The sequence below is a fragment of the Lepus europaeus genome, chromosome 18 (assembly GCF_033115175.1).
Source record: "Lepus europaeus isolate LE1 chromosome 18, mLepTim1.pri, whole genome shotgun sequence".
Lineage (NCBI taxonomy): Eukaryota > Metazoa > Chordata > Mammalia > Lagomorpha > Leporidae > Lepus > Lepus europaeus.
Genome location: NC_084844.1, coordinates 43699886 through 43717034, shown reverse-complemented (window position 1 = coordinate 43717034; position 17149 = coordinate 43699886). Strand labels below are relative to the sequence as shown.

The window sequence follows — 17149 nt, the reverse complement described above, 5'->3', positions numbered from 1 at the left end:
GAATGCAGTTTCCTGCTAATGCAGACTCAGGGAGTCTCTGGTGATGGTTCAGGTGTTGGGTCCCTATAGGTGGAGTTCCCAGCTCCTGTCTTCAGCTCAGACCAGTCCTGGTCATTGCAGGCATTTGGGGATTGAACTAGCGAGCTCTCATCTATCTATGTCTCTCTCCCTCTCAAGAAATTAAGAGTATGAGATGCTGAAAAATCTTGCATAACTATTGGGCTTCTTGACATTTCTTAATAGTTTATGAAAGGCAGGTGTTAACCAAGATAAGAAAAAAGCTTAGCTTTGATGTAGTTGAGAAAATTGGATCTATTTAGCTTTCTATTTTCTGAGTGTACAGTTCTAGAGAGTAAATGATATAGCTCTGGGCAATTTGTAGGAGTTTGTTGACTTTTCTGGCTCTGCTAGATCTAGTTAGGTTCAGATGGGAAAGGAAAAATTTCCTTAATACATGAGGGATAAACTTGAAGCGTGGAGATTAAAGATAGCTAGTGTAAAGGGAATAAGTAAGAGAGGAAAGAGAGGACTTTGTTGCCATTTGAGATCTGGGGACCAATGCTGACATGACTTTTGGGTGTCAGGTGCTTCAGAGGTGCGACTGGACACACTGACAGTCCTGGGCAGTGCCGAGACCTCCACCGTGGGGATTCAAGGACTTGTGCTTGCACTGGTGAAGTCGGTTACGGAGAAGATGCAGCCCTGCTGCAAAGCCCCTAACATCCCCACTCCAGTGCTCAGCCTCTCCATGCTCTCTCTCACCTATCACAGCAGCATCCGTTCTCTAGAGGTAATAGGCCTGTGGGATGGCAGGACCGGGCTGAGTTTTTCTTGGCTTCCCACCTTTCTTGGTCTTTTTAACGCAGGTTGTGAACTTCATTTCATGGGAACTGTGACACCTGATTTTTTTTGTTTGTTTTGGATATTTTTAACTTTTTACAGTGAAATTTAAAATACATGTAAAACTAGAGAGAAAATATATGAGCTTCCATGTACCCAGTTTCAGTAATTATCAGTGCATGACCAACTTGTTTAAGTTACACTCCATCTAATTCCCAGTCTCTAGAATTTTGAAGAAAACAGATATTTATGTATAATTTCAGTTATAAACATTTCAGGGGATGAGTGTTTAGCCTAGCAGTTAATACATGTGCATTCCGTGTCTGAATATTACCTGGGTTCAATACTTGACTCTGGTTGCAGCTCCTGATTTCAACTTCCTGCCAAAGCAGACCTTGCAGTGATGGCTCAATAATTGAGTTCATGCCACCTATGTGGGAGACTTGAATAGAGTTCCTGGCTCCCAGCTTAGCCCTTCTCAGCCCTGGTGATTGTGAACATTTGGGAAGTGAACTGGCAAATGGAATTGGGAGCTCACTTTCTCTCCCCCCCCCCCCAAAAAAAAAAAAAAAGAAGAAGAAGAAGAAGTAGTAGTTCAATATGTATCTGAAAAATTAGGGCTTTTTTTTTTTTTTTTTTTCTAAATAATGATCTGGTATTTTTGTTCCTTTTTTTAAAGGATTTATCTATTTGAAAGGCAGAGTTAGCATGAAAGAGAGGGAGAGGAGTCTTCCATCTGCTGGTTCACTGCCCAAATGGTTGCAGAGGCCGGAGCTGGGGCAGACCAAAGCCAGGAAACTGGAGCTTCTTCTAGATCTCCCATGTGGGTACAGGGGCCCAAGGACTTGGGCCATCTGCTGCTGCTTTCACAGGCCATAGCTGAGAGCTGGATTGGAAGTGAAGCATCCGAGACTTGAAGCGGCGCCCATTTGGGATGGTGGCACTACAGGCAGCAGCTTTACCTGCCACAACACACCTCTGGCCCCCTGGTGTTGTTTTACGGAAGCACTTGACTCATGACATTAGACAGCTAGATGGAGGCACTGGCACATTTTGAGAAGCTTCCTTATATCTCTTTCTTCTCTGCATGTCAGGTAGACCAAGGACCGCCTTAGGAAGAGGCTCAGCATCTTCCTGTTTTTTCAGACTTCACCTCCCTTGGGAAACTGAGGAGGTTCCTTTTCAGAAGCTGTAACTTGAATTTTCTATCCTGGAATTTTAATTTTCTGTGTCCACTTAGATTTTCAAAATTGTGTTTTTCAAGCTGACAAGGATTCTGTTTACTTCCTTGAGGCATACTTTCACCTGTGTCAGCTGGTGTGTTGACTTGTGTAATCAGAACTTTTTTTTTTTTTTTTTTTTTTGACAGGCAGAGTTAGCGAGAGAGAGAGACAGAGAGAAAGGTCTTTCTTCCATTGGTTCACCCCCCAAATGGCCGCCATGGCTGGTGCTGTGCCAATCCAAAGCCAGGAGCCAGGTGCTTCCTCCTGGTCTCCCATGCGAGTGCAGGGCCCAAGCACTTGGGCCATCCTCCACTGCCTTCCTGGGCCACAGCAGAGAGCTGGACTGGAAGAGGAGCAACCGGGACAGAATCCAGTGCCCCAACCGGGACTAGAACCTGGGGTGCTGGCATCGCAGGCAGAGGATTAACCTAGTGAGCCACGGCGCCAGCTAATCAGAACTTTTTATTGTACTTTTCTTTTCTTTTCTTTTCTTTTGACAGGCAGAGTGGACAGTGAGAGAGAGAGACAGAAAGGTCTTCCTTTTTGCCGTTGGTTCACCCTCCAATGGCTGCTGCGGCCGGCTCATCACGCTGATCAGAATCCAGGAGCCAGGTGCTTCTCCTGGTCTCCCATGTGGGTGCAGGGCCTTAGGACTTGGGCCATCCTCCACTGCCCTCCCGGGCCATAGCAGAGAGCTGGCCTGGAAGAAGGGCAACCGGGATAGAATCCAGCACCCCAACCAGGACTAGAACCCGGTGTGCCGGCACCGCAAGGCGGAGGATTAGCCTGTTAAGCCATGGCGCCGGTCTTTTTATTGTACTTTTCAAGAGTTAAATTGAGGGGCTGGTGCTGTGGCGTAGTGGATGAAGCCACCTCTACAGTGCTGGCATCCCATATGGGCGCCAGTTCAAATCCTGGCTGCTCCTCTTCTGATCCCGCTCTGTGCTATGGCCTGAGAAAGCAGTATAGGATGACCCAAGTCCTTGGGCCCCTGCACTTGTGTGGGAGACCTCAAAGAATCTTCTAACTCCTGGCTTCAGTTTGGCACAGCTCTGGCCGTTGTGGCCATTTAGGGAGTGAACCAGGAGATGGAAGATCGATCTCTCTCTCTCCACCTCTCTGTAACTCTGCCTTTCAAATAAAGTAAATAAATCTTTTTAAAAAAAAAAGTTGAGATGTAGTCAACTCATAAGCATTTCAATTTGCAGACACTTTGGCTGTTCATAGAAAGATGATTCATGAGTGGAAACATAAAGCCAAATGAGTTATTGAGTGCTTGTTGTATATACTTGATGTGCTGTGATACCAAAGAATTGAAACATATGGCCCATGTTCTCAGACAATTTAGAGTCCAGTTAAGAAGAACTTAAAAAGTATAAGTGCTCTTAAGTGTAAGATGAGTAACAGCTTTTAGTTCAGCATATTAGTGCTAAGGGGAACAAAGCAAGGCAGTAATTTGTGGTTACTCAAGGAATACTTCTGGGTGGAGATGGTTCTTGGGCCAGGTATGCCTAGTAATGTCTGCCTGCTTGAGACATGGTAATTGATAGGCCCTTTTTTGTTGCTTCTTGAAGGTTCAGTGTGGTGCTGGGCTGACCTTACTCTGGAGCCCCCCAGATCACATGTACCTATACCAACATGGCCTGGCTGCCCTGCAGTGCAGAGACCTACTAAGAACCACTATGTTTCCTGAGACTGTTCCATCCCTTGCACTAGAGGCTCCAGAGACCACTTCAGAGCCAGAAGACCATCCGCCAGAGCCATTGCCTCCAAAGAGGCTACTAAACCTGACACTGGAAGTGAGCACAGCCAAGCTGACTGCTTTTGTTGCTGAGGACAAGTTCATTACCCTGGCTGCAGAGAGTGTGTCACTGAGCCGCCACGGAGGTTCGTTGCAGGCTTACTGCCCAGAACTGGCTGCTGGCTTTGATGGCAATAGCATCTTCAACTTCAAGGAGGTGGAAGTACAGCTGCTACCTGAACTGGAGGAGATGATCCTCCACCGGAACCCCTTTCCTGCACTGCAGACCCTTCGCAACCGTGTTTGGCTCCTCTCCCTTGGCTCAGTTTCAGTGGAGTTTCCTTATCAGTACGACTTCTCTCGAACTCTGGATGAGGCCGTGGGAGTTCAGAAATGGCTGAAGGGGCTACATCGGGGGACTCGTGCTTGGACTTCTCCAGGCCCTGCCCCGCTCCCACCTGATCTACTCTTGAAGGTTCAGCACTTCTCGTGGGTTTTCCTGGATGACATCTTTGAGGTGAAACTTCATGACAACTATGAACTGATGAAGGATGAAAGTAAGGAGAGTGCAAAGAGGCTGCAACTGCTGGATGCCAAAGTGGCTGCCCTTCGGAAGCAGCATGGGGAGTTACTGCCAGCCCGCAAAATTGAGGAGCTCTATGCCTCTTTGGAACGCAAAAACATTGAAATTTACATTCAGCGCTCCCGTCGTCTCTATGGCAACACACCCATGCGCCGGGCATTGCTCACTTGGAGCCTGGCAGGGCTAGAAGTGGTGGCTCTGGCAGATGCCTCCTTCCACGGGCCTGAGCGTGTGATAGAGCAGGTTCGAGAGCTTGATCCAGGCAGCCCTTTTCCTGCTGAAGGAATTGATCTTGTCATTCAGTGGTGTCGCATGCTCAAGTGTAATGTCAAGACCTTTCTGGGTATGTAGTGCTTCCCTTGCTTGGCAGAGCCTGATGTTTGCCCTTTGAGCTCCAGGAAGCTCTCTAAGTGATTGCAGAGAGCTAGGCTATCCTGGGAACTGTGACTCTTTTTTTTTTTTTTTTTTTTTTTTTATTTTTGACAGGCAGAGTGGACAGTGAGAGAGAGAGACAGAGAGAAAGGTCTTCCTTTGCCGTTGGTTCACCCTCTAATGGCCGCCGCGGTAGCGCGCTGCGGCCGGCGCACCGCGCTGTTCCGATGGCAGGAGCCAGGTGCTTCTCCTGGTCTCCCATGGGGTGCAGAGCCCAAACACTTGGGCCATCCTCCACTGCACTCCCTGGCCACAGCAGAGAGCTGGCCTGGAAGAGGGGCAACCGGGACAGGACCGGTGCCCCGACCGGGACTAGAACCCGGTGTGCCGGCGCCGCAAGGCGGAGGATTAGCCTGTTGAGCCACGGCGCCGGCCTGTGACTCTTGGGATAGGTAGGCTCCCCTTCCCTTTCTTTGTTCCTGAATATCATGCTGAAACTGCTTGGCTGACAAAAAGGGACAACTAACACGGTTCTCTTTAAGACAGTCGTGGCTCTTGGAACTCAGTACTATGCCCCTCATCTTCTGTTCCAGGGTCTTTGTGTCCTTTCTCAGCTCTGACCTTGTCCTCTCAGTTGACTTTGTAAATATGGGTGGGTAAAAGTATTGGAGAGGGAAAAAAAATGCCTGAGAGTGCTCAGCCAGCCCCAGAATAGCCAGTGTGTATCTTCCCCATAATAACAGTTCGGATCAGAGACTATCCTCGGTACCTGTTTGAGATCCGTGATTGGCGGCTGATGGGTCGACTTGTGGGCACCGAGCAGAGTGGTCAGCCATGCTCCCGTCGGCGTCAAATCCTGCGCTTGGGGCTTCCATGGGGTAACGTGGCAGTAGAGAGGAACATGCCCCCCCTCAAGTTCTACCATGACTTCCGCTGTGAGTAAAGAAGACTGGTTGGTTTCGCTGAGGGATATTTATGGGAGGTGAGCTGAGGCATTCTGGAGTGAAAGAGAAAAAAATGGGTGGAGTCATGTAATATGCTATAGCCTTTGTTCTTCTACCCAGCGGAAATCTTCCAGTACACAGTGGTGTGGGGCCCATGCTGGGATCCAGCTTGGACACTGATTGGCCAGTGTGTGGACCTCTTGACCAAGCCCTCGGCTGATCCCAGCCCACCTTTGCCCTGGTGGGACAAGAGCCGTCTTCTCTTACATGGGGACTGGCACATGGACATTGAACAGGCAAACTTGCACCAGCTGGCTACTGAGGTGAGGGGTCCTGTGGTATTGTTGGGCCTGTCCAGCACATGGGGAAAGAGAAAATTGGGGGATAAAGATCATTCACTGACCCATATCTCACCCAAGTTGTTGGGCATGGTTATAGGATCCATATAACACAACTGAAAATATGCACTGGGAATGGAACCATCTATCTTTTCATTGGAAACCTGGTCAGTTTGTGTTCAAGGGCGACTTGGATATCAACGTGAGAACAGCTTCTAAGTGAGTAGAATGAAAAGTGGGGCCCCAACTGGGTGGAAGCTTGGAGAGGGGAAGAGCCCAGGGGAAGTGAGTGACCATATCACTGAGGGCTAGGGCTCCGTTGTAAGGCAGGTATGACGACTGCTGCTTCCTTCACCTGCCCGACCTCTGCATGACACTGGACCTGCAGTGGCTGTGCCATGGGAACCCTCATGATCACCATGGTGTCACTCTGAGGGCCCCAGAGTTCCTGCCTGAAGTGCCCTTGGGCCAGCTCCATGACTCCTACCGGGCCTTCCGCTCTGAGAACCTCAATCTCTCCATCAAGATGGATCTGACTCGGCACAGCGGGAGTGAGGCTTGACCTGGGATAATGGGGAGGAAGGGCTGGGTAGATGGGGTTGGACACTGAGGAATTTGGCTTGACCTGCTTGGGAGGAGATAGGAAAAAGGCAAGGGAGAATTTGGGTTAGGGTTTTTTTTTGGGAGAGAGGATTGGTAATGTAATAATGGTAATGGTAATAGTACCATAACAGTAATACCATAAACTGATTTGGGAGATAATCAGTATAAACTGAGTGGTTTATAAACAACAGACATTTATTTCTCATTCCTATGGAGTTTGGCAAGTCCCACATCAAGGTGCCTACAGATCTGATGTTTGGTGAGAGCTTCTCCTTCGTAGAGGGCGCCTTGCTGCATCACGTGGTGGAAGGAGCCAGAGTGCACCCTTGGTCCTCCTTTATAAGGGCACCAATCCTATTGAAGCCTCTTCTTGTTTTTTGGTCACCTCCCACAGGCCCACCTCCTAGTACCATCACCTTAGGGGTTAGAATTTTAATGTATGAGTTTTGGCGGGGGAACACAAACATGTACACCACAGCAGTAGGTGAAATCAAAGAGCTTAGAGCCTTAAAAATAAGAAGAGGGAGTTGGAGATGCTGACGCTGGGAGCTATTGAGTTTTTAAATCTCTAAAACCTGAAGCTAGGGAAGGCTTTGGCTTCACCTCTGTGTTTCACCCGCAGCTAGGAAGTGTCCTTTCCTTTACAGCAATATCTCAGCCCCGGATTCTGCTATACAGTAGTACCCTGCGCTGGATGCAAAACTTCTGGGCAACTTGGACTAGTGTCACAAGGCCTATCTGCAGGGGAAAGCTCTTCAATAACCTGAAACCCAGCAAGAAGAAACTTGGCCAGCACTACAAGCAGCTTTCCTACACTGCAATCTTTCCCCAACTTCAGGTCAGGCTCTGTTGTCACTTCTGTTCCCTTTTCGTAGTTTTCTTGCTTTCTTATAATGAGTCTCTTAATGATCCCTCTCATGGCATCCTTTCTTCAGTGTTATGCATTCTCATTGCCAGGTACATTATTGGGCCTCATTTGCCCAGCAGCGGGGCATCCAGATTGAATGCAGTCAGGGCCATGTCTTCACTCGGGGGACTCAGCGCCTTATACCTCAAGGTAAGCTCACAGATTATTTCTTCTAGCCTGCTCCTTGTCCTTTTTCCCTTCTCAATTCCATTCCCCTACCTCCCTTTGTCTTACACTGTTCTGAACCATCTCCATGGGCTCTGTGTCCCTCTTTCTCAGCGGGCACAGTGATGCGGCGTCTTATCTCTGAGTGGAGTGTGACCCAGATGGTGAGTGACTTAAGTCAGGTGACTGTTCACCTAATGGCATCGCCCACTGAAGAGAATGCTGATCACTGCCTTGATCCCTTGGTAACAAAGACCCACCTGCTGAGCCTGTCCTCTCTCACCTACCAACGTCACAGCAATCGCACGGCTGAAGAGGTATTGCCTGACACACTTTTATTCCCTTATTTCTCAGTCTGCTTGGGCTGCTGTAACAAAATACTAGTCTGGGTGGCTTAAACAACAAAAATTCACTTGTCAGTTTTGGAGGATGGGAAGTCCAAGATCAGAGTGCCAGCAAGGTTGGGCTCTGGTGAGGACTGTCTTCCTGGCTTGCAGACAGCTGCCCTCTCTGTGTGTCCTCATGTGGCAAAGAGTGTGAGGATTCTGGTGCCTCTTAATAGAATTAATCCCATCACGAGGACCTCACCCTCATGACCTCATCTAAACCTAATTATCTCCTGAAGACTTCATCTCCAACACCATCTCTTTGGGGTTAGAGTCTCAACGTAAGGATCTGTGGTGAACCATCCATTGCAGTAGGTTTAGGCTAAGTGCCTGCTAAGGTTCTTAACTAATCCAAACACACTTGTCAGTACTAAATCAAGTACTCACTTGGTTTAGCTGTATCAGTTTCTGTCCCTCTCTGTCCTTTAAAAGATGTTTCTTTGCCCTTCAGGAAATAGAGTAAAAGTTTTTTCAGAGTACCTTATTCGGGCTGACCTTTTCTTCCTCAATTAGGGAAGGATTTTCCGTTGAAATTGTCATTTAAAATACAGTAGGTATAGTTAGAATGTGATATAAATGTGCAAGTTAAGACCATCTTCCTGTCTTTCCCCAGTTAAATTTCTTACTCAACAAGCATGTTCTCTTATCTCTGCATTTGTGGTCAAGGCACATTGGTGGAAATTTCCATATAACCCTGAGGTCCTTTTCCTGCTTCTTAGGAGCTTTCTACTCGAGATGGTGATCCTGCCTTTCATACACACCAGCTTTACTTGGTAGATTTGCGGATTTCCTGGACAACCACCAACCGGGACATTGCCTTTGGCTTATATGATGGCTACAAAAAGGCAGCAGTACTGAAGCGTAATCTCTCTACTGAGGCCTTGAAGGGGTTAAAGATTGATCCCCAGATATCAGCTAAAAAGCCAAAAAGGGGAGGCCTGACTAGTGCCCCAACTGTACCTCGTGTCAACACTCCTGGCTTCAGTGGGCGTCCTGATAAGGGGTCATCAGGAGGTAGGCTGGGGCAGATGAGACTTTTGCTTTAGGATTATGACACGGACGTGGACTTAGATGGGAGTGTGAATCATGGCTGATCCATCTGTATATAGAGATGAACGTTTTTCCATGTTAGCTCTTAACTTTTAGGGAAAAAAAAAAGGCAATGTTTTAATAGCATTAAAGACTCCTGTGATCAGGAGAAGAGGATCAAAAGGAATGAGGCTAAAACAGGATAAATAACAGAAAGAAGCAAAGAATTAGAGAATTGTCTTGTGTTTTGACTAATTTGTTGAATGAACAGATATATGTTGAGTGCTTAATAGGCACAAGAGCATTGGGTTCAGTAATGGTTACAGAATATAAGACAGTCTACCTACCTCAACAAGTTTATTATCTCTGGGTTGGCTGATTAGTTTATTCATTCACTCAGTCATTCATTTATACATATCCATTTTAGCTTTAGTAATGTATCAGACATTTAGGTTAGTAATGTATCAGACATGACCATAGAAATTGGGGACACAGAAATGAGGGGAAACTCATAGGGATAGTCCATGTAAATTATAATTTCATTGTGAAAAATGAATGAAATGATGTAAGAATGTTCAAGAGTGCTATGAAAACCCACAGAAGAAAGTGTTTAAATCTGAATGGGAAGTCTAGAAAGTCTTCACAGAGATGAAGGTAATTTAGATGAGTCTTCAAAAATGAGAAAGAGCCGGCACCGCAGCTCAATTGGCTAATCCTCCGCCTAGCGGTGCCGGCACACCAGGTTCTAGTCCTGGTCAGGGCGCCGGATTCTGTCCCGGTTGCCCCTCTTCCAGGCCAGCTCTCTGCTGTGGCCCGGGAGTGCAGTGGAGGATGGCCCAAGTGCTTGGGCCCTGCACCCCATGGGAGACCAGGAGAAGCACCTGGCTCCTGGCTTCGGATCAGCGCAGTGCACCAGCAGCAGCGTGCCAGCCGCGGCGGCCATTGGAGGGTGAACCAACGGCAAAGGAAGACCTTTCTCTCTGTCTCTCTCTGTCCACTCTGTCTGTCAAAAAATAAATAAAAATTAAAAAAAAAAATGAGAAAGAGTTCAACAGATAAGGAAAAAGGAGAGCGCATTTTAGGGAGAAGGAATATCTAATGTCAAGGGATGGAGGTGTGGTGAGTTTGAGGACACAATGAAAAGTGATACCTGTCACCAGAGAGAAGTGATACAAGAATTGTTCCTAACTGGAATGAAGGAAGGAGTATAAGCAGGGAAGGCTTTGTGAGGAAGTAGCATTTGAACTGTATCATGAAGGCTTAGTATGGTTTAGGCATGTGGAATCTGGGAGGAGGGGGTAGTCAGAGCTGAGAGAGCAGTCTGAGTAGGAGTGCAGTTGGGAAAGCTCTGTATGTTCAGGAGAATGAATAGTCTGTCATGGCTGTTAGAGTAGAGGGGAGCAGTGAGAGAATAGGCTGCAAAGGAACGATGGAGATCATTCATCACAGACCTTTCATCCAGGGCGAAGGAGTTTGTGGTTCTTATTCAGAAGGCAGTGATGAACTACTGAAGGATGTTTGTTTTGTTTTGTTTTTTTAATTCATTTTAAAGGCAGAGGAGTTACACAGAGAGAGGGAGAGAAAGGGAGAAAGAGATCTGCTACTAGTTTATTCCCCAAATGGGCAGGCCAAAACCAATGCCTGGAACTCCATCCTGGTCTCCCACATGGGTGGCAGGAGCCCAAGTCTTCTGCTATCTTCCGCTTTTCCAGGCACATTATCAGGGAAATGGATCAGAAGCAGCCCATGGACCAGTGCTGTGGCATAGCAGGTAAGGCCACTGCTTGCAGTGCCAGCATCCCATATAGGCACCAGTTGGGGTCCTGGCTGCTCCACTTCTGATCCAGTTCCCTGCTGATGTGCCTGGGAAAGCAGTGGAAAATGGCCCAAGTCCTTGGGTCCCGGCACCCACACAGGAGACCCAGAGGAAGGTTCTGGCTCCTGGCTTTGGATTGATGCAGCTCCAGCCTTTGGGGCCATCTGGGGAGTGAACCAGCTTATGGAAGACACCTCTCTTTCTGTAACTCTGCCTTTCAAATAAAAATAAATATTAAAAAAAAAAAAAAGCTGCTGGCTCCTAGCTTCAGATCAGCCCAGCTCCAGCTATTGTGGCCATTTGGGAAGTGAACCAGCAGATGGAAGACCTCTCTCTGACTCTGACTCTGTTACTCTGCATTTCAAGTAAATGAATAAATCTTTGTTTAAAAAGATTTACTTATTTGAAAGGCAGAGAGAGAGAGGAGAGAGAGCTTCCATCCACTGGTTTACTCCCCAGATGGCCACAATGGCTGGAGCTGTACCAATCTGAAGCCAGGGGCCAGGAGTTTTTTTCCGGGTTTCCCACATGGTTGCAGGGGCCCAAGGATTTGGGCCATCTTCTGCTGCTTTCCTAGGCCGTAGCAGAGGCCTGGATCGGAAGAGGAGCAGCTGGGACTCAAACCAGTGCCCATATGGGATGCCAGCACTGCAGGCGGTGGCTTTACCCGCTACACCACAGCGCTGGCCCCTGAATAAATCTTTAAAAAAAAGCTTATGGAAAATTAAAGGATAAGTTTACTTTAAAAAAATAAGTATAGCAGCTGGGACTGGAACCTGTGCTCATATGGAATGCTGGTATAGCAGGCAGTGTGCCACAACACTGACCTGTATTGAAGGTTTTTGTATAGGGTTTGTGTCATCATTAGGGTTTTATTTTAAGGCAGATAAATCTGGCAGAGGTGTGTAGGAGGACTGGAGAGAAGGAAAATAGAAATGGGGAGACAAATTAGGAAATTTATGATGTCTCAACAGGAGGCAGTGAGGGCTGGAGGTAGGTAAAGGCAGTGGAGATGTAGATGATGAGATAGACATTATTGTGCATCCAGGCGATGCCACTGGTTGGAAGGAGTAAAACCAGAGAAAATAGGTTTTGAGCCCAGTAACTGGCATCATGGTAACAATATCAGAAATAGGAGAGCCAGAGGCCAAACGGATTTTGGGAGGTATAAAGTTTTTAGATTTGGACATGCTGAGTTTGTGCATGTCAAAAAACTAGTAGGACATCTAGTCTAACAAACAGCTGGAAATTAGGGTCTAAAAGCTTTTGGCTAGAGGTAGCAGTTTGGGAATTTCAGCATACAGCTAAGAGTCAATGCTGAGGTACAAACAGTTGTTTACTGTGTGACAGGTACTCTGCAGAATAGTTTTTATTGGGGCTGGCTGCTCCACTTCTGGTCTAGCTCCCTGCTGTGCCTGGGAAAGCAGCAGAAAATGGGTCAAGTACTTGGGCCTCTGTACCCACTTGGGAGACCCAGATGAAGCTCCTGGCTTTGGCCTAGCCCATCTGTGGACATTGCAGCCATTTCTGCCTCTCCTTCTATGTAACTCTGCTTTTCAAATAAAATAAATAAATCTTCTAAAAAATTATTTATTTATTTGAAAGGCAGAGTTACAGAGAGGCAGAGAGAGATCTTCCAAAGGCCTGAGCTGGGCCAGGAGCAGAAACTTCTTCCAGGTCTCCCATGTGAGTGCAGGGGCCCAAACACTTGGGCTATCTTCTACTGCCATCCCAGGGCATAGCAGAGAGCTGAATCAGAAGTGGAGCAGCCGGGTCTTGAACTGGCACCTGTATAGGATACCAGCATTGCAAGTGATGGCTTTACTCGCTGGCCCCATAAATAAATATTCCACCAGATTGTCTAACCACCTTATGAGGTAATTCCTATTATCTTACAAATAAGGACATTGAGGCACAAAGTGTTAAAGCAAAATTATAATCAAATAAGTGGCAGAGATAGGATCTTGAACATAGGCAGACTATTCTCATTCTGCAGACTGTTCTTTACCGTGACATGTTAACCGCCAAACCCATTAAGAGAAAGAGTAGGGAAGAGAAAGGGACAAGGATGCATCTTAAGAGATACTTAATCTCTAAGACCTGAGAGAAGGAGGGGGAAAGGGGTCTAGAGACATAACTGGAGGAAGCAGCAAAGCTAAGAATGCAGTTACAGTGATGACAAGGGAGTGGTTTCAACTAGAAAGGAGTGGTCACAAACAAGTAGCATAGAAAATAATTGAAATGAAAAAGAACAAAATGGGAAGAGGATCTTACAGAGGTGGTTATGCCTTAGAAAAATGCCACCACTTATGTAGCATTTCTGTTTTCTATTGGAAATCTGTTTCTTTAAAATTTAGGGGAAAATGAATTGGCAACCCTTATTTTGCTCTCAGGGGTGGGATGGAATGGGCTGGGTTGGACTGGAGTTCCCAGTTAAGGAGGATGTATTCTATCCTTTCCCTAGCCAGAGCAATTAAGGGAAGACCAGTTTGGTCTTGGCTATATTCTCTTTCCTTTTGAGACTGTGACCTTTCCCCATTTCCTGTTTCTCTACCAGGTGCTTACATGTTGCAGAAGCTAATTGAAGAGACAGATAGATTTGTAGTGTTCACAGAAGAGGAGTCAGGTATGAGTGACCAGTTGTGTGGCATTGCTGCTTGCCAGACGGATGACATTTACAACCGCAACTGCCTTATTGAGCTGGTCAATTGCCAGGTACCTTTTCTTTACCAGAGTACCTCCAGCATTGAGCTAATCATATTGTCCATTGATAATCATATTGTCCATATCCCCCCACCTCTAGATAAGAATGGGTAGAGTTCCAAAATTTTTTCCTTCCTGCAAGTAGCACAAATAATCATTTCCATGTCTAAAAACCAGTAACTTCACTTAGTAAGACAGAATTAGACTCAGCTGTGGTAGTTAGTATAGTGTTCTCACCTTCTCATCTTCCTGACGGTTTAACTGTGCTTCTGTGTCTGGTGTAGATGGTTCTTCGAGGAGCAGAGACAGAAGGTTGTGTCATTGTGTCAGCTGCCAAAGCCCAACTGCTGCAGTGCCAACACCATCCAGCCTGGTATGGTGACACATTGAAGCAAAAGACATCCTGGACTTGCCTGTTGGATGGCATGCAGTATTTTGCCACCACTGAAAGCAGCCCCTCCGAACAAGATGGCCGACAGCTCTGGTTAGAGGTTAGTCAGCAGGGCTGGGAAGGCCTCTTATATCACTTTCTGTGGTTTTTTGCACTAGAATAGCCGAGATTCTTGACAGCACCTGTTCCTACCAGCTTTGCTGAATAATGAGGCCAATAATATTGTAAATGGGCAGTCTCTGTTCATATGCCTGTGGTACTTTTTTTTTTAATTTCATGATATTTTATTGCAAGGGATACTTTGACCACTAGAATACAATGGGTTGGGGCATTTTTATTTTTGAAGTTGCTGAACCCTATTAATAAGGTTTTTTTTTGGTTGTTGTTTGTTTTTTAGATTTATTTGAAAGCATTACAGAGAGACATAGAGAGAAGGAGAAAGAGAGAGTGATCTTCCATCTGCTGGTTCACTACCCAGATGGCTGCAACAGCCAGGGCTGGGCCAAAGTGAAGCCAGGAGATTCTTCCAGGTCTCCCATGTGGGTGGCAGGGGCCCAAGTACTTCGGCCGTCTTCTGCTGCTTTTCCCAGGCCATTAGCAGAGAGCTAGATCAGAAGTGGGGCACCCATATGGGAGTCGGCATCACAGGTGGCGGTTTTATTTGCTGCACTACAATGTAACCCAAATGCCCACAGTGGTTAGGGCTGGACTGGTTCTAAACCTAGGAGCTTGGAACTCAATCCAGGTCTCCCATGTGAGTGGCAGGAACCCATTACTTGAGCCATTAATGCTACCTTCCAGGATTCACATTAGTGGGAGAATTTACACTATAATTTTTAGGATATAATATCAGACTAATTTGGAGGGTCTAATGGTTATGAGTTATACTTAGCCAGTAGTGTGTACTGTCATTATATTTTTAGTAGATATTAAATGCCCACATTCTGGTGGGCATCGTATACTCTCAAGTGAGTTACAGGATCTAGCTGCATCTGATACAAAGCAAGGTTGGAGGGGTTGGGAATTCTAGTGCAGGGAATTAAGCTGCCACTTTTGACACTGGCATCCTATAGCAGGGTGCTGGTTTGAAACCCAGCTGCTGTATTTCCATTCCAGCTCTCTGCTAATGTTCTTTGAAAGGCAGTGGAAGATGGCCCAAGTGCTTGGGCCCCTGTCACCCTTGTGGGAGACCAGGATGGAGCTATTGGTTTTGGCCTGACCCAGTTCTGGGGTTGCTGCAGCCATCTAGGGATTGAACCAATACATGGAAGATTTTCTCGTCTCTCCCTCTTTTTGTCACTCTTCCTTTCAAATAAATAGATCTTAAAATGAAAGCCAAAGTGATAACTTCATTTGCCATTCCATCCATTGGGGATAAAACATCCCTTTGCCTGCCCACATCCCTGCCTGGTACTTTTTATATCAAGAACATTAGGACTTAATCCAGGCAACCTCAGATGTAATTAACAGGTAACGAGTATTTCCATTAGATGTCAAACCAAGTAAGGGCCAGGTTGTTGGTAATACGAGAGGACCTGCTGATAACTCATATAACAGCTATGATTCAGGCAGGTAATGTTCTTTACCAGTTGTCTTCAGAGGTAGGAACAGAAGGTGTTAACTACCCATGCAGAGGTGGGCAGAATAAGCTCTCAGAAATGTCCTGACATTTTCTGGGCCTCTGCTTCTTATAGGCATCCTTTTTCTTTTTTTTATTTTTTACGATTTATTTGTTTGAAAGAGTTAGAGAGATCTTCCATCTGCTGATTCACACCCCCTGATGGCCTCAGCAGCCAGGACTAGGACAGGCCAAAGCCAGGAGCTTCTTCCAGATCTCCCACGTGGGTAGCAGAGACTCAAGCACTTGGGCCATCTTCTGCTGCTTTCCAAGATGCTTAGCAGGGAGCCGGATTGAAGTAGCCAGGGCAAGAATCGGTGCCCAGATGGGGATGCCAGCATCACAGGCAGTGGTTTTACCTGGTACACCAAAATGCTAGCCCCAAGCATGCCTTCTTTTGCAGTTTGACCCCATTTTTTTCCCTCAGGCTGTGATACTGGCATCAGAGTGGCTCACATAGGAGGGGCTTTTGATCCTGTCTTTCCCGTAAGACTTATCTTTTTTTTTTTTTTTTTGACAGGCAGAGTGGACAGTGAGAGAGACAGAGAGAAAGGTCTTCCTTTTTGCCGTTGGTTCACCCTCCAATGGCCACTGCAGCCAGCGCATCATGCTGATCCGAAGCCAGGAGCCAGGTGCTTCTCCTGGTCTCCCATGGGGTGCAGGGCCCAAGCACTTGGGCCATCCTCCACTGCCTTCCCGGGCCATAGCAGAGAGCTGGCCTGGAAGAGGGGCAACCAGGACAGAATCCGGTGCCCAGACCGGGACTAGAACCCGGTGTGCCGGCGCCGCAAGGCAGAGGATTAGCCTGTTAAGCCACAGCGCCGGCCAAAGACTTTTTATCTTAACTTGGTAGATATGCTATCCTTTTTTTTTTTTTTAAAGATTTTATTTATTTATTTGAGAGGTAGAGTTACAGACAGTGAGAGGGAGAGACAGAGAGAAAGGTCTTCCTTCCATTGGTTCATTCCCTAAATGGCCACAACAGCCGGAGCTACTCTGATCCAAAGCCAGGAGCCAGGAACTTCTTCCTGGTCTCCCACATGGGTGCAGGGACCCAATATATGCTATTCTTTTTTTTTTTTTTTTTTTTTTTTTTTACAGGCAGAGTGGATAGTGAGAGACAGAGAGAAAGGTCTTCCTTTTTGCCGTTGGTTCACCCTCCAATGGCCGCTGCAGCCGGCGCATCGCACTGATCTGAAGCCAGGAACCAGGTGCTTCTCCTGGTCTCCCATGCGGGTGCAGGGCCCAAGCCTTCCCGGGCCATAGCAGAGAGCTGGCCTGGAAGAGGGGCAACCGGGATAGAATCCGGCACCCCAACTGGGACTAGAACCTGGTGTGCCGGCGCCGCAAGGCGGAGGATTAGCCTGTTAAGCCACGGTGGCGGCCAATATGCTATTCTTAAATCAGACTTTTTATCTTAACTTGGTAGATATGCTGTCCTTAAATCACGATCATATGCCATGGTTTCCCCATATCACTTATTCTGTTAT

The 17149-nt window shown here is 46.9% G+C and overlaps 1 protein-coding gene across 1 annotated transcript in view; it reads left to right on the top strand.

The window, feature by feature from the left end:
* Nucleotides 1–17149, top strand: part of BLTP2 (bridge-like lipid transfer protein family member 2) — a 32701-nt gene that overhangs the window by 6154 nt on the left and 9398 nt on the right. The window contains exons 15-26 of the mRNA XM_062216150.1: nucleotides 585–790; nucleotides 3638–4730; nucleotides 5503–5694; nucleotides 5824–6026; nucleotides 6142–6260; nucleotides 6372–6592; nucleotides 7292–7482; nucleotides 7602–7701; nucleotides 7831–8033; nucleotides 8822–9116; nucleotides 13505–13662; nucleotides 13935–14141. Coding sequence (XP_062072134.1) covers nucleotides 585–790; nucleotides 3638–4730; nucleotides 5503–5694; nucleotides 5824–6026; nucleotides 6142–6260; nucleotides 6372–6592; nucleotides 7292–7482; nucleotides 7602–7701; nucleotides 7831–8033; nucleotides 8822–9116; nucleotides 13505–13662; nucleotides 13935–14141 — 3188 coding nt within the window. The remainder of the gene's footprint in view (nucleotides 1–584; nucleotides 791–3637; nucleotides 4731–5502; nucleotides 5695–5823; nucleotides 6027–6141; nucleotides 6261–6371; nucleotides 6593–7291; nucleotides 7483–7601; nucleotides 7702–7830; nucleotides 8034–8821; nucleotides 9117–13504; nucleotides 13663–13934; nucleotides 14142–17149) is intronic.